The 27,946-nt window shown below is 34.4% G+C and overlaps 1 protein-coding gene across 1 annotated transcript in view; it reads left to right on the forward strand.

Moving 5' to 3' along the window:
- LOC138713647 (dynein beta chain, ciliary-like) overlaps positions 1-27,946 on the forward strand; it is a 206,356-nt gene that overhangs the window by 18,597 nt on the left and 159,813 nt on the right. The window contains exons 5-12 of the mRNA XM_069845903.1: positions 2,062-2,197; positions 6,073-6,357; positions 8,658-8,768; positions 15,368-15,522; positions 16,967-17,159; positions 17,360-17,496; positions 22,467-22,585; positions 22,695-22,890. Of these exons, the coding sequence (XP_069702004.1) occupies positions 2,062-2,197; positions 6,073-6,357; positions 8,658-8,768; positions 15,368-15,522; positions 16,967-17,159; positions 17,360-17,496; positions 22,467-22,585; positions 22,695-22,890 (1,332 nt within the window). The remainder of the gene's footprint in view (positions 1-2,061; positions 2,198-6,072; positions 6,358-8,657; positions 8,769-15,367; positions 15,523-16,966; positions 17,160-17,359; positions 17,497-22,466; positions 22,586-22,694; positions 22,891-27,946) is intronic.

Here is a 27,946-nt window from a genome sequence, read left to right on the forward strand (position 1 = left end):
CGAGGATTCACCATAGTTTACCTGACATTTGCCTTACATTGGGGAAAATCTCGGAAAAAACACAACCAGGTAATCTGCCCAAGCGAGAATCGAACCCTTGAGCCCGAGCGCAACTCTGGATTGTCAGGCAAGCATCTTAGCTGACTGAGCTATATCAATGGTTAAGACTTTGTTGCAAGACGAAGATAAGTGAATCACAAATTTGGAAATTCAAAATGAATACTGGTGGGTGACAGATCTGTGATTATTCTTTCAGCACTTGCAACATAGCGAAAGTATATTAAAAACTGTTTTCTTACTTTTCCAGCTGACTCTGTTTTTATGTACTCATTGTACATAAACACCTGTTACTGGAATGCTTAACTTAGGGTTTACTTTGTCTATGGAAATTAATGTTTCAACAATTTAAGAGATGTAATACAGTTTAGTGACCTCTCTACGCATTTGAACGAAAGTGCTGTTCAGTTACAGTATCTTTTAAGTTACTTAAGAATAATGAAGTAAGCCACCCGGATAGCTGAGACACCTGCCGATCTGGAGTTGCGCTCATGTATGAGTTCGATTCCCGTTTGGGCTGATTACCTGGTTGGGTTTTTTCCGAGATTTTCTGCAAATGTAAGGCGAATGTCAAGTAATCTGTGGTGAATTCTCGGCCTTATCTCGCCAAATACTACTTCGCTATCACCAATCCCATGATACTGAATAACTGAGTAGTTGATATAGAGTCGTTAAATAAACAAAAAAAATCATGAAGTTACACTTCACATAATCTGAATGTCACACATGTGCAGACAGCGTCTTCAGGAGTATGACCAGTTAGATATTAAATATACGTATGATCTCCCATAAAAAAAGCGGAAATTGCTAGTATTATTACAACAATTGAGATATAATTATTGCTTTTGTCATTTATTTGATGTGGCGTTATTTACTATTTCCTATGTATTTTAAATTTAATATAATCTACCCCAAAGTTTATTCTACAAAATCTTAGTCTATAATCTATAAGATTTGTCTGCTTGTTATGAACTTTTCCATGACACGTAATCTATAATAATTATTTTTAAATCTTACATTCAGGCAGAGATTTTTTTTGACCAGAATCTCAATACCGGTATGAAATGTTTGACTATTCAACATTTTATTATATTTAATTCCGTAGGAAATGTTCGAATACAGTGCATTGTGTTTATTCTATAATTATGTATAATTCTACAAAGGTACACAGTTCTACTTTGGAGGCGTAAATTGTTGTGTTGGAACATTTCTTTTGGACAAAAGGATGTATTGTGTGGACACAAATGACTAACCAAAAGACACACTCTCAAAACATTCAGACAGGTGGATGAAATGATTGATGAATGATAAATGGACGGGAATACAAATATTGGTATAGCGAAGATATAAAATCAGTAATGGTTTAATCACTAGCCCAATCTAGGCTATACCTAGGTCACAGGATATGAAGGGGGAAGGACAGCGCATCCTGGCCACAGCATAAGATGGATTCCGAAAATGCGGAAAATTTTCTCAGTTGAAGTTACCAATATTGTAACGATAAGAATCTTGCTATGCATGACTTCTAATGTATCTTATGGGAGATAGTTCAGTGTTGTGAAAAGAGCGAAGAACTACATGACAAACTCTTGTATGGATTTAAGACTCTCCAGCTTGGCATTTTTGTACAAATGCAATATTATTCAATGTTAAACAGTTACATTTAAGGTATGACATTTAAATGCCTGGCAAGAAAATGGTTTACATTAATTGAAATTGAGAGTAAATTAAATGACTTACAAGTTAAGATCATGATAATTTGAAGTAAAGTAAAAAGATAAAAGATTTTTTAAAAATAAAATAAAAAATAGAGATAAAATGAAACAATCAATTGTAGTTTGAATTAAAGTACAAGTGTCACCAAAATTTATAAGCTAGCATAGACATTTCCTTTTTTGTTGTTGTTGGTACTCCAAATTTATGACAGTATGACACGAATTGTTTTGTGAGTAAAAATATTACTCCATTCCCTTTATTTTTGACAGTAATTTTCTTCATTTGTAGGAACATTTTCGAGGAGTACCGTGCGAACTTGGGGCTATTTTTTCCAACAGGTGTGGAACCTGTTCTGTGGACATTTGACCCAAGAACAGTATTTGAAAGAAAATTGCACTACCTTGATAGATTGAAAATTATAGAGGTAAGAAAACTATTATTATCAATAGAACTATATATATGCAAAGTTTAAAAAAATGTGGAATATTAATCTTGACTTTATTATTTTTAGTTTTACCATAATATATTTTATCTAAGAACTGTTGGAAATAAAATCAATATTGTGCTAATATTTAAGAAAATTATTCAGGTGTAACAAAACACATTTTCTTAAATCTTATCTTATATTAGTTTTTTTACATACCTTATTTACCTGCGTAATAAACGCATTTTTGATATATATATATAAAACAAAAACTAGGTTACGTCCTTTATGCGAGGGGGGGAAAAAACGACGTATTAAAGGTGTGCCATCTCGAATGCTGAAATAATCGATAGAATACGTAATGATACTGGGTCGTGATTAGTGATTAATTTATATATCTATTGCGTCTATGATCGATAGTTAACAGCAGTTGTATAAACAAATGATAACTTGTAACAATGAATACAGCGACAATAAGACAAGGCACTTTATGGATCTATTGAGAATAAATTACTTATCATTTTCAATTTATAATTCTTACATTAATTTTTTTTCTGTTAATATCTTAATTTGAAAAATCAAATTAGCAACAAATGTATTACAAAATTAAGAACCTAGACCAATACAGATAAAATTTTCTTAAAACAATAAAAATATTATTATTAACACTAGCCTTACCTCATTCACTGTCAGGTTCAGCATCACTGCTATCATTTATCACAAATTCACATTTCTCTGTGTGTTTATTATGCGGGGAATTTTTTTTTTTATAATTTTAACGCGAAAAATTGGAGTGCGTCCATTATACTGGGGCGTCCATTACGCGGTTAAATACGGTATTCGGAATTTGCATTATATTTTATGGGATAGGAAGTAGGTGGAACCAAAAGTAGGCCTACATAAACAAAGAATAATTTTTACCTGTCCGAACCAACATAGACCTGCTGGCTGCTACTGAATACAAAACAAGTAAACTGAGGATGTGGAAAGCAAATTTCTCTACCTATTGCATTCCCTTATTTATAGCCTTGCTATAGGGTGAGAACAAGATGGTAGCTGTCTCATAAGCATGCATTGACAAACCTATGAAACATAAGATGGAGTTATTTTAACAGAATTTGTTTTTAAGAAAAAGTTTATATTTTGATCTAAAAACACGATCCCAACTATAACACCATACTACAAACCAACCATTCATTTTTTAAAAATAAGATATACATTCACTGTATAGACAGAGGTTTATGAAAGGAATCATCTAAAAATCATACATGGGAACAACTTCTCCTCAACCCCAATCACATACCAGATAATCCAAGGAATTCTGCTGTACGAGCCTTTCGTCTCCTGACTGGAAATGTCTGCCTGGCAAAACATCTGCATAAGAACATAAAATTTACACTGTCACACGTTAAAAGTGTTAAAATTGTTTAAAAAGGTATTTACCTTCGACAGACGGCCCGTTTCGACGCTATTTGTCGTCGTCTTCAGTGTCTCTTGAACCACTGCTGATTTTGGCTCTGCGATGTGCAGTTGTCGATGGTAGGGGTGGGGGTGTGTTGTTCCTATGGTGGGGGTTGGCTGTCTGTATGTTATGACGTATTATGATGTAATGTACATCAAATTACGCAGATCACATTATCGACAATAATCATGACTACAATAATATAGAAACAGATATGGAAATTTTACACATCACACCAAAAAGTTTACAGTTAAATATCCTAGAACAATACGAAATATATAAGAATACAATAGCACACCCACATTACATACTTAATACGCAACTACAGTTTAATATGCACACATTGTTTGACATCATAATACGTCATAACATACAGACAGCCAACCCCACCATAGGAACAACACACCCCCACCCCTACCATCGACAACTGCACATCGCAGAGCCAAAATCAGCAGTGGCTCAAGAGACACTGAAGACGACAAATAGCGTCGAAACGGGCCGTCTGTCGAAGGTAAATACCTTTTTAAACAATTTTAACACTTTTAACGTGTGACAGTGTAAATTTTATGTTTTTAACAAAGTGTTAACGAGAACTTTAATCAATGATTTGCATAAGATTGGCTTTATTCCATCACCAAATTGTGTTTTTTATGGAAGAGATAAAATCGTGGAGAGAAATCATCTAGTTAATTTCCAAACACTTCTAATATCTACGAAAAATATTGGACTTCAAGACAGCTGATGTCTTCATTGCTAAAATGGCTGAACATTGGATAACAGCAACAACAGATATAAGGATAATGGTAGGTGTGCATAAAAGGGAACCAGGTAAAAATATTTTTCAAAATTTAGAAATATTGGCCCTACCTTGTGAGTATGTGATTATGTTTTATATTAGAATCCAAGATAGATTTAGTACGAATCAAAACATTATCATAAGTTTAATACGAGACACAAATCAGAACTCCATCTACCCTGTGATTCTCAGCTGTTATAGAAAAAGAGTTCACTATTCATGTATATTACAGTAATAGGTTTAGAACAAAATTAACAATATTTCTTCATACCCATGCCTTCTACTCAACTTATGAATTGTTTATGCTTGGAAACTTAATTAATACCTATGCTTCCTATGTACTGTATACATTTTTGTATAACTTTTGATTTGTTCCATATCTCAAAGCTACAATACTGCTGTAAGATCTATGGAATACAACAAATGAAATTAAAAATAAAAATTGAAGTTCTGCAGTTAATCATTTTAGAAGTACTTAAACAGAGGAATATATGTACCATTAAAGAATATAGGACATTTTTAGATATAGAAATACAGAGTGAGTGATTCACGAGGATTTACTGTCACTTACGGAGTTTATTTCCGAAGACATTCTGAGCAAAAAAGTCATATAAACATGTGTCCTAATCTCAATATTTTCAGAGTTACACTAATTTGAAGTTGTTTGTAAAATACCATTATTCTTTAGTTTTAGGGGTAAAAGAATATTACAAAGAGAGAATGAACTATTCAGGAGTATCATTTCTTTAATTAACTAGTATTCTGAAGCTAAAAATGTGTTGTGAAGTCCATAGTTGCTTTGTACAGATTTTTTTTTTTCTTTTTCGATTTTTAACTACAAAATTACATTTTTTACGCGTTTATCACAACAATTGTTACAAATCACGCCATTCTTGTAAATTCTTCAAGACTGTACATTAGGAGCATAATTAAACTGTAAAGAATGAAGTTCCTAAAGTCGTATGACTTGTCACAATTTTTGTGATAAGTGCGTAAGAATAATGTAATTTTTAGTTAAAAATTGTAAAACAAAGGTACTCAGGAGACACTGATGAAGACGTAACATCACTCGAAAGGGCCGTCTGTCCAAGGTATATAACTTTTTTAAAAATTTTAACACTTTTTAACGTGTGACTAAACAATTTTATGTTTTTAACAAACAAAGTGTTAACATGAACTATAATCAATGTAAAACAAAATCTGTATAAAGCAATTAATAACACATTTTTAGCTTCAGAACACTATCCAATTAAAGAAATGATATTCCTGAATAGTTCATTTTTAATTTCTAATATTCTTTTATCCTTAAAACTATAGAAAAAAGATATTTTACTAACAACTTCAAATTAGTGTAACATTACAAATATTGGGATTAGAACACATGCTTATATGACTTTTTTTGCTCAGAATGTCTTCGAAAATGAGCTCCGTAAGTGGCGGTAAATTCTCGCGAATCACCCTGTATATCTTTTGTAGTTCAAATTTATTTTTTAACAACTGAAAAAATGAATATTTTCTTTTACTTAGTACATATTATTTTACAGTATTATATTGTGTAAGATTACAGATGTCCGACAGAGTATTTTCACAGTGAAGGTTTTTTGTACCTTGTTTCAGAATTTCTTCGCTGCATCTATGGAATACTTTAAATTAGAAAAAGTTGAAATTGGTGGTCCAAGAGGCAGATGGCTTACTAGAAAAGTTGTCGCTGTACTTGAGGAGTTTCGTGAAGCTTTTACAGTATTCGCAAACATTACATATGATCCTCTTGACCCAGAAGACGAAAGCTTCGTAAATGATTACAGTGTCTTTATAGAGAAGGTACACTGTCTGGATCGTAAAATGGCAGCTATCTTCTGTCAAGCATTTGATGATTGTTCAAACCTGGAAAGTATATACAAGGTAATTATTACTTTTACCACTTTAATAATAGACAGTGGTGATGTATCCTATGCATTCAATGGTTCAGAGAACCCCCCAGGAAAAATAAGGGAAAACAGTTTAATTGTTTAAATTTATTTATAATTTACATTATCATTCTTTGTTTCTTGCTCATCTTTAATAAGTTTGAGGGACTATTTTCCTCTGGCTACTAGCAACAGGCATCTATAATGAACACCGATCAAAATACCCCTCATTTCTCGTGAAAAACAACAACTGAATAGACTACAGTGGACTATAGTGGACTTTATGTTGTCAGCAAACAGCTGGATACATTAAGAAGATTGATTGATCTTTAATAAGTTTACTTGAGGCTCTGATGTATTTTTGTTGTATGAAAATCTATGAATCGCAGAGATGGAATACGTACTTACAAGGTTCAATTTCTCCTCTGTACCTCCCCGAGCCAGCTTCTGGACTTGCGTGTGGGGTGAAAGGTAAGGGAGGAATGCTGTAGAGGAAACATGTGCATGCACTGGTAGAAAGACCAGCGCACTGTGCTGATTATAGCTGTCCAGTGACGTAATAGTGAGACAGCCGACACGCTATGGCGGAAACGTGAGAATTGTCATTCTCGGTGTTTTAGTCTCAATATATTCATCTGTAAGTGTGAACAGTGTTCGTTTCCAAAGAAAATGAAGTGTTCAGTATCTTTTACAAATTTTTCAGTTTTAATCTTGGAAATAAGTGTAAAAGAAGCTTAGAAGGCCATTACCTCAACTCGTTTTAAAGTAAGCACAACAAGCCGAGGTAAGACATTTTGCAGAGCTTTTAATGTAAAAATATATGAAAGAAACGGCTAGATTTGTGGTTGTGAATCTACAAATAAATTATTTTGTTTCTGTGCCTGCTATTTGCTAAGAGTAAAGATACGAACTGGACATGCACTGGTGTATCAGATTTAAGCATTTGACACAGAAAATTAAGAAGCATGAGGAATCTATTGCTCATAAGATTGCTAGCCTAGATTTATCAGTCCTTAGAAGAACAGAAATTAGGCAGCAGCTTAGCTCAGCTTTCAGGCAGAATATTGAAAGACATAATGATAACGTAAGGAAAAATCGCTGTTTTTTTTCGAAGATAATTAGTCATCATCATCATCATCATCATCATCATCATCATCATCATCATCAGACTCATTTTAAGGTAATTATCAACTTTAAAGAACTGTAGTATTTTTGTAATTTTTCAGAAATGAGAAATTGTTTAAATTGTTGGAAAACTATGTAATATAGTAAAAGTAGTGAACCCCTTGTCATTTTAGGTACAAATCGTCACATAATAGAATGTGTGGATGTAATATAAAGCAAAGTATCAAGTTATTATTTATTTTACTTTCTCATTACACGAAATGAACTATTAATATGCTGCAAAGTTGGCCTCAATAGCGTAGTCGGTATAGCACTGGCCTTCTGTGCTTGAGGTTGTGGGTTCTATCCTGGCCTAGGTCGATGGCATTTAAATGTGTTTAAATGCGATAGGCCCATGTCAGTGGGTTTACTGGCATGTAAAAGAACTCCTGTGGGACAAAATTCCTGTACACTGGTGATGCTGATATAACCTCTGCAGTTGCGAGCGTTGTTAAATAAACCATAATTTTTTTTTTAAATATGCTGCAAAAAAATAGTCAGTTCTGACAATAATCGCACTTACATGTCTTCATATTCCCAATAAATAAATAAATAAGTGAGTGAGTGAATGAAAAAGTGAATAAGTGAATAAATAAATTTACTTATTTACTTATTTACTTATTTAGTCAAATCGAATAATTGTTAAAAATAGAGAGTTTTATTTAATTAATATATGTTACACTTGCAGATAAATTTTAGAGGCTTGGCAAAGAACAATTTCATAAGACACATGTTTGTTTCTACTCTATTATATGGATAGAGGGAAATGTGAATGACTTCTGTAGTATTTTATATTCAAATATTTAAGTTTTTGAAATTAGAAATCCTATTTGAGTTTCTTATTTGAACAGTACGTCCTGTGAGTGCTTTGAAGTGAATCAGATTGAAGCTGATGTTTTTAACTTTCAAATTCAATGTAGTATTATTATTTCCATTGGAAAACTGTAATACAGATTTATAATCATATAGATTCCAATATAAATTGTGTATATATCTGTGTGTGTGTGTGTGCGTGCGTGCGTGCACGTTTGTGCATGCGTGCACGTGCGCGTGTGTGTGTGTGTAATAAAATCCTTACTAATTAATACAAGCAAAATAACATATACTAAGAATAATTCTTACTTTTCATAGCTCATATTTGTTGGAAGTACATTACTGGATCGACCAATAATCAAGGATCAAGTTACTCCCAAGTACAGAAGTTTAGTCACTATGCTTTCAGATGAGCTGGATGAAGTAAAGGTAAAGTAATATTTATCACAAAATAAAAAATTAATTACCATCTTTGCTTCTCATAGTATCACTATATTTTTTTGATGTGATCTTTACTATCATCACCACTTTCATTAGAGATCATCAGTTTTACAAATGTCTTCATTGTCAGTAAAATAAATAAACTTTAGTCGATTTACTGGCCCCAGTTCTGAAATCACGTTTTGAAATCATGTCCTAAAAACATTCGGTGGAACAAATATTCTCCATTGACCATACTTTACATAAGTCTGTTTGCTTCAATTTTAATTTCGATCTCTAAATAATGTTATTTCATTAGGAATGGTTCTAAACACAAATAAAATATCTGGAACAATTAATTATCTTCCTGGGTGATGTGGATAAAAGTGAGATTGAAGATGCATCTCAGAATTTCGATATCAATCTCATCTTCAGGTGGATAAAAAACATGTGTCTCAATTGTCGCCTGCGGTCATTGAGATGGAAGTCCAATAGAATTCCTCTAACGAGATGCATCTCAGTCGAGAGGTGGATAAAGTTTAAATGGATCTCGTATAAGTGAGATTGATCTTAAAAATTTCTGAGTTACCTCAGTAGGTGTCTCAACAGTTGACAGTAAGGTTAGAAAGGGATGGCAGAGTTCATGATGTTGGTTGAGAGGAGAAGGAAAATGTACAAGATTCGGAAGGAATTTCATTCAGAATTATAAAGAATTATATCGATTTGATGTGGCTTGATACGTGCAGTGGCTTTTGGAACACTTTTCAGGTGCAATTCATAAGAAGAGAGGTGGTTTTCTCAGTGCAGAATAAAAAATGAGCATTTTGTACAGTAAGCAGTGGACCCAGGTTATCATGTAGCGTGGCGGAGGATATTGGTGTGATGCAGAGTACGGTGTCAGATACGTTTTGGGAAGTTGCCCAGTGTATTGCAAGGGGGTCAGAAAACTGGATTAAGTTTCCATCTATAAAAGTAGAGTAGAAAATGCAAAGTTAGAGTGGCAACAGCAGTAGGTACAGAAAAAAAATTAATGTTCATGTATGTCATATGTCACACATTGGAACTTATTATTATGCTTGTATAAAAAGATAGTCACTTAAAACTTACTTTTACTTTTGAGGGTATTTCCACTTGTCAGCAGTTGCCCTGAATTCCCATCTTCCATACTTCACGGTCTTGCCTCTCCCCTTCCTGCAGATTATGTTGCTTCATCATTTGGACTACACCAGACGTCCATGATGCTCTCGGCCGTCAATGCTTTCTTCTTCCAGAAGGTGACCAATGGAGGAAAGTCTTAGGAAGTCTTTCACAATCCATTCTATTGACGTGCGCATATCATTGTAGAATTCGTCTTTCAATTCTCTCGATAACAGATTCCTCCATTTCCATTAGCTGTCTTACATCTTCATTTCTCCTTCTTTCAAACCTAGATATCCTAGCCCCTCTTCGGATCCCATCCATCTCTACTGCCAATATTCTACTTTTTTGCCTCTCTACTAACGTTCAACCCTCAGCACCATAAGTTAAAATACTCTCAATGACTGTTTGAAGGATTCCCTTCTTTGTTTGTCTACTAAAACTCCTACTCCATAGAATCCCATTCAGCATGTTTATCGAGCTTCTTGCCTGAAGTATTCTTTGATCTACATCAGCATTGCAGCTACCTGATTCATAGATTATTGATCCCGAATATTTAAAATGCATAACAGACTGATGGTCCCTTGAGGCAATATAATATCTTTCCCACCTCCTCCAATAACTAGATATTCAGTCTTATTCATATTCACCCGAAGACCTCCAACTTCAAACACTTCCAAAACCTTTATTATCATATATTTAGCATCCTCTCGACTTCTGGCTATGACAACCTTGTCGTCTGCAAACAACAATGAATGCACTGTTAAGCCCCCTTCCATTGGCATTCCCATGCCACCACACGATCTATTCCAATATTCTAATATATGCTGAAAGTAGATTTTAAATAAGGATGGAGACATACTGCAACCTTGTCTAAATCCTTTTGTTGTTCTAAATGGAGTAGATATCCTCTTCCCTATCTTCACTGCAGCCTTACAATTTTCATACAATCTCTGAAACATAGATATTAGAGGATCATCCACATCAATTCGCTCAAGAGCATTCCACCAGTCTCTTATAATTACTGAATCATAGGCCTTTTCCAGATCAACAAATATCAAGTGGACTTTCTGTCCTTTCCCATGCGTTTTTTCAGTTAGTTGTTTAAGGCAGAAAATATGATCCATACATGATTTTCCTAAACTAAAACCTGCTTTCTCTTCCTAAATTTTCCCTGCAGTTGATTTTTCCAATCTGACTTTAAGAATGCTGCTCCAAATTCTACTAATTGATGCCATTACACTAACTCCTCTGTAGTTAGTCACTTAAAACTCCTTTGAAAATAATGAGTTTTTGTGCCTCCTGAAAAATTAACTCAAATGGATATGTAGGGTTTCTGTAATTCAAGATTCAATTATACAACTGTCCTAAAATTTCATTCTACATACGTAATTAAAATATTACTTGAATTTAATAATTTAATCTCACCTGTCATCCTGGTTATTGACGAATTTGACTCTGCATCCATCATGCCCAGTAACTGTTTCTCACAATCTTTAAGATTTATGGACTTACAGCCCGTTTTTGTCACATCTGATTTTTTCACTCCGCTTTTCATGTGTATGATTTTTATGAACACTTGTGTTTTCGATGGTTCAGTTCCAAATTTTTCATGACATTTAAGTTATTCCTTATTTCCAAAATAGCTGCAGCCTTGTTTTTGCTGATCTCTGATAACTGAGATTTTGAAAATATAACTTGTTCTTTAATAATTTCAAGTAAGGTAGAGTTAAATTCTGTACTGTCTTCGTCCATAATGGCAGTCTTACAAATGCAAACTTTAAACTAGAATGAACAATTTATGCAACAATGAATTTTCATCAGAGTTGAAATTACTGTTATTTCAGATCAGGTGGTCATGCGATGCAACAATGGAGTTGTATAAGAAACACGTGCTATTTCGACTGAACTGGATTTAGTTCCATCTCTAGTTATAAAGATGCATCTCATTCGCGGAATTGCTGTTTCATCCACGTACATTGCGAAATGCATCTCAAAGTCGCCTTGAATCTCTACTAGCTCAAAACTTCAATCTTACTCATTGCATCTCACTTTTATCTACATCATCCATTGTGTATCTGTAGATCTCATGTCCCTTAAATCCTTCGGTGTTGATTATACAGGGTTGAATGTAAATGTCTGGATTTTAAGGGTGGAAATTAATTCATTTTACTTTCTTTAATAAATTATTAGAATATTATTTATACTTACTTTTGTTTCAGTTTTATGGTAGTAAACCTTTAATTCAGTCTTGAGAAGTGCTACCATGGTAGGCAAAAGAGTATAGTTGTTCTTTTGTCGGCCAGGATAGAAGTCATAAAAATTCCACATTCATATTTGTTCAGAAATACAGGTTTTGATGTCTTCTGCACATGTTTTAATTATTGTAACTGTAATATATAGTATGTGTATGTGCGTACATGTGTAATATCATAGTCACGACAACTCAACAATTCATTCAGATGTGTAAACTGTTGTAAAACACTTCGCTTAAAACAACAAAAGTGACATCTAGTCAAATACTGTATCAGTAATATCACGGAATGTTTATTTAATGTTAAATTTCCATTTTCTTGTCAGCTGTAATTTTATTGTAACTAATGAATATTGGGTCATTTTACGACGCTATATCAACATCTCAGGTTATTTAGCGTCTGAATGAAATGAAGGTGATAATGCTGGTGAAATGAGTCCAGGGTTCAGCACCGAAAGTTACCCAGCATTTGCTCGTATTGGGTTGAGGGAAAACCTCGGAAAAAACATCAACCAGGTAACTTGCCCCCACCGGGATTCGAACCCGAGCCACTTGGTTTCACGGCCAGACATGCTGACCGTTACTCCACAGGTGTGGACACTAATGACTAGAGCTGAGACGAGATGTTATGACACCAACCTGCGCGAAGTTTTAAATTGCTGGTCAGCAGGGTAGAGGAGTGGGGGTTGTTTGGGTTACGGTTCTCAAGCTTAGAGCGGCAGGCATATCCGTTTCATCTTTTTCTGAAAACGTTCGTCTTACCTTAGTATCACTACTTTGCTGCTCAAGAGTCCGAAGGTACCTAATGGAATTACGCTCGCTATTCCATCTTTATATTTTTATTCTCCGTCCAAATCAGACGACTGATCTGTGCTGGGATCAGATGTCCCTAAGGTTATGGAAATGTTCTCCACAATACTGTCCATCACGTGTTCACTTTCAATGTAACTGTTCTCTACTTTCTTCACATAATCATACACTGATATCCATTCTTGGAAGAAGCGATTGCAGAGTCGGCCTCTGCTTATGCGTAGCGTAGAAATTATAGAAGAGTCTTCTTATGACTTCCTCATCAAAACTGTCTACAGCTGCAACAATCTTCGGCTGTGATTTTTCCGGACTGGAGAAAGAATCTGCTGTTCCTGCCTCAATATTTTTTCCTTCTTTCCTGATTCTTTCCAAGGTTCGCTTTGTAATACCAGTGGCAGCCAGTACTCTTGCACACACACTTTTCAATGGAATTGGTATTCCATTTACAGCCTCTTCTGACATGAATTTCCATAGATTGTATGCTATTTCATGTCCTTGACTATGAACTACTCTATGATTTCACATCTTAGACAATGCCATAATGAGGGCACGCAGAAGGACAATGTTTTCAGTATTAGCAATAGTGGTAGTAGCAGAACGATCTGAACACTCGGAATGCTAGTAACCAACTAACCCAACACCCCTCCAGTTGAGTGTGAGGGCGAGTCCAAGCAAACGAACTAAAATGCGTCCCTCGCGCTGGTGCCATAACTTCTCATCCGGGCTCTACTGGTATCTTGAGAAACTCATGTACTAATTAAATATAAATAATTCACTTGCGACCCTTCGTACTAACTCATGCACTTTGTTATATTAATACTTTTCAATGTAAAAGTGGGTCATTATTGAGTCAGCAAATTCAGTCTCAACATCTGATTTACACTGACATCAATTTTATTTTTATACACTGCAAGTGATGAATCTTTAAGAAAAATAACCCAACAGCTTCCAGTTCCCTCAGTCCATGTCAGTAAATACAGGCAACTTAAGTTGTTCTTTATTTTCTAGACAAATGTTCAAGAATGTGGAAAGGTTGCTTAAGATCATTCAAGCTGTCCCAATAACTCTTTGCGAAGCAGGAACAATCTTTCAGTTCTTTTCGAAGATTAAAATGTTACTTGCAGAAGAGCATGTTGCAAAAAGGCTAAATCATTTGGAAATCCGCCGCACACAGAAATACCATTTAGAAAGTTTATGTTCAAGTACAATTACTGATAAATTTGTATCATCAAATGAAAGACGAAAGCATTATATTCTTATCCTAGTTGAAAAGACAGTCTGAGTGTTTCAATTCATAACTTAATGACAAAAAAACATATGTAGGTCCTATAAGGGTACATAAAAAATAAAGTACCGGTAGTCTGTAAAATAAAGTAGCAAAATAGCAATTTTTAATAATAACACATTACACTAGAAACAAACTGTAATTGGTCATTAGAATGTAATAAATTAAATTTATAAACAAAACGGTCATGCTTTTACAAACCTCAAATCGGTGCAACAACACAATGCTTTTGTAAGTGGAGAATACGTTTTAGTGAAGTGGCCACAGTTATCCTGCAAAAATATAAAAATATTTCGGCTACAATTTAACTACAATTTTTTTCCCCACTCTGGCTGAAAGGTGCTCCTTTCAGAATTTAGGAGCTATGCATGCTGATGTTCTTAAGGGTATTGCTAGTAATGTACATTAGAAGCTTACACCTTACAATTGAGGACCTAACATTCTAAATGTGCCAAGTGTCGAAAACAACTTTTTGAGGTATTGATGAAAAACACACTGCGCAGTGCATGTTGAGATACCTACAACCTTGTCTTTTGGCGCGCGAAAGAGCCACTTACAGTTGAGCTACGACAAAGGTTCCTCTCTTAGATTAAATAAAATTAAATTTGAAAAATTGACACTTAGCACATTTAGAATGTTAGGTCATCAATATTGTTCATAAAAAATTATGAAAATAATTTTATTGCTCGCAATTACTACCGATTATCTAGTTACATATGATGTTACATTATTTCTTTGTCATTTTATTGTAATATTCTATAATAATAGTATCAATATGTTTTAGTGAATGACTTGAATGAGGTTTCAGAACAAATTATTAAAGAATAAAACGAATGAGATAAACCACAAATATACAGGTTTGTACTGTCATTTCCATTAAAATTTTGTACTCCATAACGTAGTACCTCGTTTATCTGTATTTTTGCTGTACTGTAGTTTGAAGTCAAGTCACTCCAGCTATCTACGAACGGTCTATGTTACTTCTACAATGTTCTTTGAATGGTTGTATCGTGGACCATAGTTGTGTTCCAGGACAATAGTTATGGGAAATGGTGGTAGTAATTCTTCACTACAAAGTTTTGTTCAACACTTGGAAAAACTGAATGAATTTTTATATTTCAGGAAATATATGATGAACAAGAAGCTTACTACAATAATAAGGGTTACTTGCTAATTGACAAATATTTTCCTCCAACGGCTGGTGCTTTGATGTGGCTTAACAAACTGCGGCAGAGAATTGTTCAGCCTGTCGAAATTGTGAAAGATCTGGAAATTCCGTATGTAGACATTTATTATAGTAACTTAGTTTCTTGTCATTGTTTTCAGGAAAGATTTTAGTTGCAAACAATTATTATTTAATCATTAATTCATTTGAAGTCGGCAAATGTACTTTTACTGTACGAAAACATTTTTTTAACTTGCCTTCTTGGAACTTCAACAAGAAACACTGCATACAATTACCATTCTGCAGCCTCAGGGATAACTCAGATGTTAGGCTTATTTACCTTTAATTAACATTCTGCAGCCTCAGGGAGAGCTCAGATGTTAGGCTTATTTGTCTCTTTCTGGAATTTTGGTCAGGCATGGAGCTGATCACCTGGTTGGGTTTTTCCTGAGGTTTTCTCCAACTGTAAGTCTAATTCCAGGTAATTCCATGACGAATTATCAAGTCTCATCTCGCCAAATACTGTACCATAAATACAGTAGAGCATTAATTATCCGAATACCGATCAACCAAAACATTGGTTAACCAAAAGCGTTCCAGTCAGCAAATTCAACTTTTTGCACGTGCCATGTAGAAGTTTTGCTAGCGCTGCTTGCGAGATTTGGCTGCAAAAAAAAACGAGTCTCAGTTCTGAAGCAAAAAGAAAAAAAAATTGGACTTCTTTTCCTAAACTTAACATCGCCATTTTGAACTTATCAAACTAGGCTAGTCAATTCTCCCTTTTATTTGTAAGACGTGTGGTACAAAATGTATATGTACAGTTCTGTGTTTAATAACAGTGTTTCTTTGTTCCATACTGCTCCTATGACACCGGTTATCCGAAAAATCAGTTATCCCAATTGTTTAAGATAATCGATGCTCTACTGTACTTCATTTTATGAACATACCCGTACTTCTTATAACATATTATCTCAAACAATGTATTCTTTGTTGGTTATTTAATGGTGCTGTATCATCTATTAGATTATTTAGCGTTGATGGAATTGGTACATTGGTAGTATTTTAACGAGATAAGGTGGAGCATTCACCATAGAATACTTGGCATTTGCCTTATGGTTGGGGAAAAACCTTGGAAAAAGCCCATCCAATCAGTCCAAGCAGGAATCAAACCAATGCCTAAGTGCAGCCGTAGATGAACAGGCAAGCACACGTGTCCTCTCAGCTACACTCGTGGCTAGAATGTTTAATTAATACTAGTACCATTTTTAACATGATAGAAGCATGTTAAAAGTGCTGCTGACACCATCATCAAATAAAATCTTTGACTAGGCATGTTGTCTAAAAGCCACACTACTCATTTTTCATTTGCCCTAATTTATTTTGATGGACATTAGCATCCTCTTATCGTTGTTTATGAGGCAAAATAATGTAATTAGAGAAAAGAAAAATAATGCATTTTGAATAAAACTAGTTGGCCAAGTCTCGTCTAGTAAAATTTATTTTGTTCAGTGAATATCATTCAGAAAATGAATATAAGTTAATTTCTGTTATTTTAGCATATTAAAGACAGAGGACTTCAAGCATCAGTTGAACAAGTATGAAGAAATGAAGGGTTTATTGGATCGTTTGGAAGATGAAGTGTTTTCCGAATGGGCAGCATGTGTTCCAGCTCAATGTGAAAGAAATTTAGAAAAACCTCTTATCAATCAAGATGAAAGTCTAGAGCTTAGTCTCAACTTTGATGATGAGGTTAGATACATCTTACCAACTTATATAGAGTCCTGTCACTCATAATAGTGCTCGTCTTGTATGAGGACATAATATGTGTCGAACATGGAGTAAGGCCATTGATAATTCAGTTGCAAAGTTGAGAATTGAAAGTTACGAAAACGTCACAGCTTGTTTGCCATTCACATAACACTAAAAAGCTGTTGTAATTTCTATTTCAGCTAGTGGCAATTCTACGTGAGGTACGCTATATGAAATTAATAAATAGGGAAGGAATCCCTATAGAAGCTGTAAATCTGTTTGATCGCGTTGAAACTCTTCATCAATGGGTCAGCAATTTGAATCTTTCCATTGGATGGTAAGTTAGCAAAATGAAATATATTTGAGTATTTATGTCGTTTGTATGAGATTAATTTAAGTACTGGTAATCATTCATCATCGAAGTCAATGGCATTGACCAGGACATAGTATAATAAACTGCCAGAAACATGGAGTGTTGAGTATGGAAAGAAATGGGAACGCAAATGATGTGGCTTGTGGCTGATTTGGAATGGGGAAATGCAATAACTACCTGACTCTTGGATGGAATAAGCACAACAAATTATGAGTAATTCTCTCCATACCTTAATGAATTTTCTTCTATTCAGTATTTCTAATAGGTACATATGGAGATTATTGCGAATATAATGTTGCATTGTAAAACAAACAATGGACTGTCCATGTCTGATTTTGGTGGGCATGTATCTATATTTTGAGAATTTTCTAGTTTTTTTCTGTAAATTGTAGTCAATCCTTTCAATTTTCAATCAAATGTGTTAAAGCTGTAATGCACTTCATACACTGTTCCTTATGGCAATCATTTTGTTTTATACAGTTACTTATAGTTTGAGAATCATTCTAGTTCTTCTTTATATTGTCTTCATTTTTTATTTTGTCATTTGATCTAATTACTTATTTTTGTATGTAGGCCACCAGAGTTATTATTTTTCTTTTGTGAACACAGTTATTGAACATTGATTTCTTCTTCTTCTATTTCTAATGGCCTTCCTTTATGAACATTGATATGTGCCAAATATCATTTGTGTACTAGTATTTTAACTATACTATTTTACTGTTTGGATTAGCTTTTGAAGTTTCTTTTCTGTTTTACTTGTTGATTTCAATTATTCGTGTACTAAAGATAAAAATGCATTTTTTCTCTTCATAGATGGTTTACATATTGCAAACAATGAAGTAAATTTGGAAAAAGACTTCAGTAGCTGGTCTTCAACGTCATTAACTGTAACGGGAAATAAAAGTTAATTCCTGATAGGAGATGTTGATAGCAATAACTTTGCTCGATAATTATATAATTTCACAATCCTCCTAGGCCACTTCAGTACATTTTTTATTTCATTATACATAGCATGTACTTTAGTTAGTACAGAGTTTACAAACTCTCTTCCATGAGTGTAAAATTATAGAATTTCCAAAAGTTGTGTAACTATCAGTCTGGTTGATAGCTAATTTTTCTGCATGTTAGCCTTTTAGGGATTTCAAAACAAAGAATTTCGTCAGATGATTTAGATAAGACATTATAAAGCGAAAATCAGTGTATCTTTGTGTTTGCATATTATCCAGATCGACCTGAGCACGAGAATTAAAAGATGTATGCAAAATTTATTTGGCTACTGTTCATTTTTGAAACAACATAACTTTTTCTGATACTGCACTCAAATACGTAAAACTTCCTTGCTGATGTTGCAGTATCTTTGCTTTAGCTCAGATACTTTATACCATCCTGTTCTTTCTTTCATGACCTTTTGATGAATGTGTTGTATGAAGAATGTCAAACAGTTCATTTGTTTCATAATAGAGTCCATTTTCAGTGATTTTTTCTCAGATCTTATAAGTCTTTCTCTTCCAATGCCGAATGAGAACTTGCCATCAACGTCCTTCTCTGAGTAATATTTCAAAATGGTGTTTTCATCTTAAGTTTACAACTTTGTGCAACAATATGTTTTAGACTGTGATTCTTCATTTAAGTTGGTGAAAAGGTTTTGAAGCAACAGGAAAACTGGATGAGACACTGGGAAACCAAATAGGCCTACTGAAAAATTAAAAAAGCCGCACAAATTTCTTTTGCAGGATTGTAGAGGGCAGGCTATGACAGTGAATCAAATAATATGGCTGATGTATACAACAACATGCTGGCCATCATCAATGAGCTCTATCCATTTGCCATACTTTTAAACGAGCTTGATTGTACTATATAATTAGGACCTATAATTGGACGACGATTAGCAATAGTGATTCAAGCGCCAAAACTTAAATATTGAGATTATCACTTCTGTGCTTGCAGACATGTCTATTCTATATCAAATATTCATATGAATGAGGTCTCGCCCACCTCATTGAATATTACACAACTAGTCTTAACGTGTATCGTCTCAAATGCAGGTAGTAAGGCCGTAAAATAGTACTACGAGAGGAGTTCGGCTGGCACCATGGATCGTGTCCCAGCATGGCTCAGTTTATAAAGAGCGCTCAGCGTGCAGAGCTGAGAGGCCCTGGGTTCGATTCCCGGTGCCGGTACGAATTTTTCTCGTATTTATCAGTAATAATACAACTGACTAGTTAAGACTAGTCGTGTAATATTCAATGAGGTGGGCGAGACCTCATTCATATGAATATTTGATATATATACTGTTAGCAGTTTTCATTAAACTGATGTTGAATATGGCCACAAAGTCATTTAATATATGCGCTCCTGCATACATATGACGTGTATCATCTCAAATGCAGGTAGTAAGGCCGTAAAACAGTACTACGAGAGGGGTTCGGCCGGCGCTGTGGATCGTGTCCCGGCATGGCTGCTCAGTTGGTAAAGAGTGCTCAGCACGCAGAGCTGAGAGGTCCTGGGTTAGATTCCCGGTGCCGGTACGAATTTTTATCGTATTTATCAGTAGGTCTATTCTAGTTTAGCAAAAATAATGCAACCAAATGCTGCAATGTGCTGCTTGCTAATACTGTTAAACCAAGTGCCATCTCCGTATCTCATATTTCCAGTTTAGCAAACGTGATCCGAGCGCCTTCTGTTTTATAGTGATCCAAATGCCATTTTTGACAGTAATTGAAACTGTTTTGTAGTCTCTTGATATGTGAACAATTTTTTAATCTCGAAAAATATATGAATCATGGAACTTGCAAGAAATGCAGCTGCAGAAGAAAGGAGCAAACCAGATAAACAAAATTGCAAGATACAAATCATACTATTGTCGAAATGTAACGGACAAAAAATGTAAATAAATACAATACAATACAAAAAGACAACATTAATATGATGAGGACATCTAGGAAAAAAATCCTTTTGTTGTAACAATAATGGAGACCGGTGATTTTGTTGGATACTCGAAAATAGAAAACCAAATTGTTAACCGTAAGGTTGACACCACAGAAAACAAAATTAATTGGATGAAATTCGAGAAATAATGTTAAAAAAAGAAGATCCGTTTAAATTATACATAAAAACAGATCATAATGATGAGGACTATGTCTCTGTGAAATTTGTATGAACTCTTTGAACAACTTTGATCTCAAGAAAAAACCAGAAGCTTGAAGATCTAATATCTATGTTGCACTTGATTCTCGGTGATGCCAAACACTTTTATCGTTTCCTTATTGCAGATGATCAATTCATCGATGATATCAAAGGGTTTAGTGGTGTAGTTGATTTCGAAGAAGACATCATTGACCAAAAAGCTGAATAGTTTACAAAATAGGATATTGGACTTAAGAAAGGTCACACATTACTTCTCTCTCTATTGTTCTGTTATATTTGTGATGTCAAATTAATAGTGCTGAAAAAATTTGATCATGTTATACTTACGTGTTTGTTATAACCGTACTGTCTGCATAAAATTCTGTGGTGTTCAGGTAAAGGGGAATAAGTAATTTTTTTTTTTGTGTAGATGGAATTTTATTCCCCAGATGAACACACAAGTTAAATTATACAAGTGATTGTACAAAAATCAAAAGAATACTAGCAGTTGATATGTTTTATTTGTGTACAAAATTATTTGCAATAGAGGTTCCAAGTTTAATTTTCATTTATTTCCAAACTCATTTTTATGACTTATTTCTCTTTAACCAAACAACACAGAATTGTTCCAAATTTAGTGGATGATTCATTGTTGCTAAACTTATAATAATAGTTTTATAATTAAGTGATAATGATCCAAACGTCATTTTTTAACAAAACCTGGCATAAGGCTTTAATATTTGTGAGAATTAACATGTACCTAGTAAAGTGTACATTATTACAGTACTTAATTTTCCACCAGTTTTGGAAAAATAGCTAATATACAAATTTTATTATGTAGAAGTTTATAATTGATCAATTATCTCAGTTCGCGATTTTGGTGCTTGGATCACTATTGCTAATCACTGTCCAATTTAAATTGTGAATTTACTGGGCCGTATTACGTTAATGTTGATTTTTCACATCATTAATCTATTTTGCAATGTTGAAAGTAACAATGAAAATTTCAAAATTGTACCAGTATAATTTTTCGCTATGTTATTTATATTAAGTTTACTTAATAATAATAATAATCATAAAATGTCGCTGCAGTCCTGTGGGGATCTGTACCCTAAAATAAATTTTAATACCAATAATTTTGGTATGAACTCAAAAATAGGCATGTTTAAATGTATGCTTTTGGATCGATTTGCTTCATTATTTTTTCTGTACATTATTATTGTGTTCAGAATAGCTAGCTGGCAATAACTTGTACATAACAATTAAAATTGTTTCAAGTGAGTCCACACTTGTGGAGTAACGGTCAGCGCGTCTGGCCGTGAAACCAGGTGGCTCGGGTTCGAATCCCGGTCAGGGCAAGTTACCTGGTTGGGGTTTTTTCCGGGGTTTTCCCTCAACCCAATACGAGCAAATGCTGGGTAACTTTCGGTGCTGGACCCTGGACTCATTTCACTGGCATTATCACGTTCATATCATTCAGACGCTAAATAACCTAGATGTTGCTACAGCGTCGTAAAATAACCCAATTTAATTTAATGTTTCAAGTGAGGCCCGAGCACAATATTGCATAGGGGCCCATAAATCCTTTTGGTGGTCATGGACAGAAATACTTGAAATGAAACTTCTAGGAACTTAGGAAAAGTTTCAGAGAGAAAAGTTTCTTTATTAATAATTCTTGAACATGCAAAAGAGATGTGAAATACTACTGTATATGTAATGTGATATTTGGTAGAAATTATTGCCATAAAATCTTTCACCTGAAATGACTTGATCAAACATGTGATATTCACTGTGGTGCTTCTTTTCAGGTATAACAGTGTCCGTCAAAACAGTTTGCCAGTTGAATTTGAGCTTGTTGAAAATGAAATTAAGGAAATAGACATCCTAGTAAAAGAAGTTCTTGACAACTTGAACTGGAACTCAGAAAGTGAGTGATGCTCTAATTATAGAAGCTGTCTTTCAAAATATGAAAAAGTGCTCCTAATAGCTGAATCTTCGAATGACTTACCGGTATATTGTTATTTTTTCCATGACAGATGTCTGGTCGTATGTGCAACAAATTCGAAATCTAGTAGAAGATCTGCAAAACAGAGTACTAAATGCACAGAAAAATGTGGACATAATTCACGGTTTAATCAATACATGGAGTTTAGTACCTCTTTTTGAAAGAAAAGATGGTAAAAAAGAGAATTTGTTATTTTTAGACGATCGCAAAGAGCGTGTTTCTAACAGGTAAATTTCATATGATTATAAACTGTGTATTCTGCTCTCTTAATTGAATTTAACTTGTCATATTTTTGCCCGTTATGTTGTGTATATCACGTGTATTAATGAGGGGCTGGGTACAAGAAGGGCATTTTAGAGGATGTGCCTTTTTTGAGTAAAACGCTTTATTGTGTTCTCTGATCTGTTATGCATATGATTACCAAGTTGTAGTTCAATACTGTGATCATAGAGGTCAGGAGTACCCAAAATGTAAAGGCGTGCATAGGTCACATTATTATGGTTTGAATTTTCAACATCAATTTTCTCAAAACTTGCATTTGGGAGAAGTGCCTTTCTTGCACCCAATCCCTCAATTTTATGTAAATTTTTTCTCAGAAGTTCTAAAGGCACAGAATGAAACACCAGATCTTTACTGTCCTCACAGCCTATCATAATTAATAATTATTTTTATTATGGCACCTAGAAAGGTAAAAGTATCCCCTTTATATGCCATGATGCCGCTTGTGGGCATAGAGGTAGAGCTATTTGCCTTCATGGTACTAGCACAGTCTAGTATATACAGTCACGTTGCTTGAGTTATAAGGGTGCTAGGAACAATAGACTGTGCCGTTACTATTTCGCATTGTATGTAATGAGGCAATATTAGCGATCCTAGTTGTTAGTAACTATTTATGGATGCATATTTACTACGTATTGAGCTTCTTGACTGTATATACTAGACTATGGTACTAGAATGAGGTGGTGTGGTTGGCACCACACTCCAACTGCCTTTTATCACTGGGAAAGACACGGTACTCAATCTGATAGGAACTCAGTGAACTTCAGGGCCATTTCCTGGAACTTTTGGCAACAAAAAAATTCTGTCACTGTCTGGGATTGAACCTGGGATCTTCCAGCTCATAGCCAGTTGCTCTACTAAGTACTATGGTACAGAGAATAAAAAAAAAATATATATAAATATATATATTTTTTTTCTCTTACAGTAGTATGCGAATTAGAATTAGTTTACATTAGTTTATTTAATTTTGCTAAGACAATTGGTAATGCAAGGATTTCCTCACTTCCTTCACTTGATATACTATCATTTTCACTACCATTGAAATTGGAAATGTTGGTTCAACTTAAAAGCATGGAATTAAGATATGTTAAATTAGAAATGGTAACATTTTTTTAATAGGCACTACATTTCACCTACGTTTTCATGTTTTAAATAAGTCTACATAATATTACTTCAGACACGTGCATAGGATTTTAAAATTGGAGCTGAAGTTATTTCTCTTTATAAGAACTGCATCATTAACTTCCATAATGAGTCTTTCAAAATTCACTGTGTCCCGAAAGTTATGATAGGGTTTCAGACTATTATATCCACTAAACAAATCATAGTATTTTTATAAAACATTTATAATATTGAAATACAGCTCAAAAAGTTTTTTCTACACGTTTATCGTAGTTTAGATGGATCTGCAAATTTCTAAACAGTGTTCTACTTCCAACCACACATGGTGAAGAACAGTAGGAGTGACAGATTCGACAGCTTCCCTCATTCGCTGTTTCAGGTGATGAATGTTTATAATATGGACACTGTAGACCATACATGGGCACAATTTTCAGTTAATTGAGGCATTCGATTTGAAATAGTTTGTTTACTAAGAGAGGAGACTGCAGAGTAGGATGGGAAATATAAACTGCTGTGACCTGCGTCACCTTATCGTAATCGCTAAGGCGGTCAGTGGCGAACTATTAGGAAAGCGCTTGGTTAACGTGAGAGACTCGAAAACTTTTATTCAATTTGGCAAATTAATTCGGCAGCTTTAATCATAAACCTCTTTACTATTTCTCCATCATTGAATTGATTTAAATCACAGGCGAGAAATTGCGTAACTAGCCAATAATATTCCATCATGGTGTCTACGTTTATTTTCTTGAATATTCTGGCGTTTATCAAGGTTACTTAATAGATTTGCACGTTCTCGACCTAAAATAATTTCAGAAAATCACATTTCGTTTTCTACGCACATTTGATATTTTTTTTATAAATTTCTTTTGGAAATAATACGTACAAACAACATTTTATTCCTCGTACCTTTTAATGCAGCGTGTTTAAGGTATAATGTCGTATTTGGTATACTATGCAAATGTTAAGATCATAAATTTTCTTCGGAATAGTACGAAAAATAACATTTAATTTGTCTTACCTTCTAATTCAGCATGTTTTTTATGACATAAGGAGTAATGACGTTGTATATTAAATTTATTAATGCCTAATAGGATTTTCGAGCATAACATACATCGTATGTTCTCCCCTTCTAAACAGCAAAAAAACTCTTCCTCCCATTTCTCATGAAATAATCGTTTTCTAACGTGTACAAACTGCTGTGATAATGCCATTATGCCACCACTGATATTGCTTATGAAACTGATATAGAACCTGCCCACACCTAGGAGCTGCGTGAGAGAGAAACGGGGACTGTGAAGATGATGTCACTCAGAGCGATAAGCTCTGTGAAGGTCAGTGAGGCATTATTTCTCAAGTGAGGCACGATGCCCATCCATGCTGTAGACGGTTTGCTTCACATATCCCCACAAAAGAAAGGCCAAAGGTGTCATGTCCGGCGAAGGCCATTGCTTCCATCCACCCCTCCCAATCCAGTGCTGAGGAGATCTTTCATTAAGAACATGATGTGGAGGGGTATCATCTTGCTAAAAGATCACATTGTCATCAAACTGGGGTATTGCAAAATATTCCAGCATGTCAAGGTAATTGTGTCCTATCAAAATGGATTCTGCAAATTAAAATGGTCCACTGACACGATCTCTGGTAACAGCACATCACATATTAACTTTAGGGCTATTATGCTCATGCTCAATGAAGTCGTGTGGTGATTCATTTGCCCATATTCTTATTTTGTGGTGGTGGACATGTGCCTCATCACTGAATAGCACACGACCTAAAAACTGTTCGTTGACAATTTCATTAAGCATATCCATAGCAAACTCATACCTTTTGTGATAATCATCTGAATGAAATACATGTAACAATTAAAGTTTATAAGGAGTCAAATGAAAACATTTCTATAAAGCTCTACTATGAACTGTTGTTTTTGGAAGCCCTAATTTCGGACACATTTACGAACTGATTTTTTTTGGATTCTGAACAATTGCTCTTTGTTTCAGTCTCTTTTAACTCTCTATCCTAATGACCAATGTTATTCTCGTGTGCAGGTTCTTCGTTAAATATGCGCGAAATTCACGTTGTACATGAGTCATAGATTCAAATTTTGCCACCTACAAAACACATTGCACTTTTCTTTGGACATCCTTTGTCTTCAGGGAGAAATCTTAAGAATAAAACGACATAACATCATTCGTTCTCTTCTTGCTGCTGCTCTCCGAAACAAAGATTTGGAAGTTTACGAAGAAGTTCATTGTTTGGCTTATCAAGATATCGTATGGAAGATTGACATCATCGCCATCAATAGGGAAAAATCTGTAGCAGAGATCATCGACCCTACAGTACACTTTGAACAGTCCAAAGCACAACCTATGGATGTTGATAAAGAGAAAAAAATACATATACGAGTCAACAATACCTTACTTCCGTAACAAATACAACGTCCAGAGTATCACAGTGACAGGTCTGCTATTGGGGTCCCGAGGAACATTCTCTAAATTTTTTGTGACGTGCAAAGGGAAATATAAATCAGGCAAAGATATTCAAGACGAAATTGTCCAAAACATAATTAAACACTCAGTTGCCATCTTAAAAAATCATAATTGTTAAAATTTATATTTGTGATTGAAAATGTGTATTTTTAACTTAAATTTTTATCTATATATATTTTTTTCATGTGCCCATTCATGTACAGTAGTGGCAAAAAAAAACCGGACTGACCCTTGTAGCTGATTTCAGAGCCTTGTTCACTCCAGAGCACGATAGACTGGTAACTAAGACTTTCGTGGTTCGAATCCTCCCTGGGAAGGAAACTTTTTTTTTGTTCCTTATTCAAATTTATTCCCAATACTTTTCGATTGCTGGTAAAATTCATGTTCTGAGAATAATAAGTTAATTAAGTAGTAAAATATCACTGCATTCGAAAAGTATCGGGAATAAATTTGAATAAGGAAGAGAGAAAAGTTACCTTCCCAGGCAGGATTCGAACTACAATAGTCTAAGTTACCAGTCTATCATCCTCTGGAGAGAACAAGGCTCTGAAATCAGCTACAAGGGTCGGTCCGGTTTTTTTTGTCACTACTGTACAACCATTATTGTGTGTTATTCTGTGTCTATAGGCAAGCCTTGGAAGGTCAGATAGTAAAAATAAATATTAACGTACCTTGTTAACATGTTTCGAACTATTTTCGGTCATCTACGTTAAAATTTAACACAAGAATGTTCTTATCATACATATTCCGAAGTGATACAGTGTTAAAAGTTGTATAATCAAGATGTAAAAATAAAATAATAATAATTGTAACAATGACAATTATTGCATTTGTTCGCTTGTTACCGTCTTTTATTTCAGTGCCTCCGTGGCTAACGAGAGTCACGTGATTATCATGGTCTAGTCATGGCCATCTCGATAATCATCAAATATAAATACATGTTCAAAGTTCTAAAAAACCAAGGAATTGCTATATTAAACTCATGTTAAACGTGCATATATATATATATATATATATACTTGTTCAATGTTGGTCATGTTATGACTAAGAATGTGACATCACGCCATAACCTGTCTTTCTTGTTAGCCACGAGTGCCCCAAACTTATGCATTGCACTTTTATTTGGACATTGATCTTGTATAATTAATTGTAACAATGAAAATTATTGCATTTGTTCAATTGTTACTGCCTTTTGTATCCTTCAGTGTCTCAAACTTACAGACGAAAAACTTTGAGAGTTTTATTTTCGTCTGGCACCAATATACTTTTCTACTTTTATTCATTCAAAAGATATAATCCTCTGAAACCCCATCATGACTTTTGTGACACAGTCTGTTGGTCTATCAATGTAAGTAATTACTATAATTTAAAACACAAATTCCCTGGTAATACCCTG

This window comes from Periplaneta americana, chromosome 14 (assembly GCF_040183065.1).
Source record: "Periplaneta americana isolate PAMFEO1 chromosome 14, P.americana_PAMFEO1_priV1, whole genome shotgun sequence".
Taxonomy (NCBI): Eukaryota; Metazoa; Arthropoda; class Insecta; order Blattodea; family Blattidae; genus Periplaneta; species Periplaneta americana.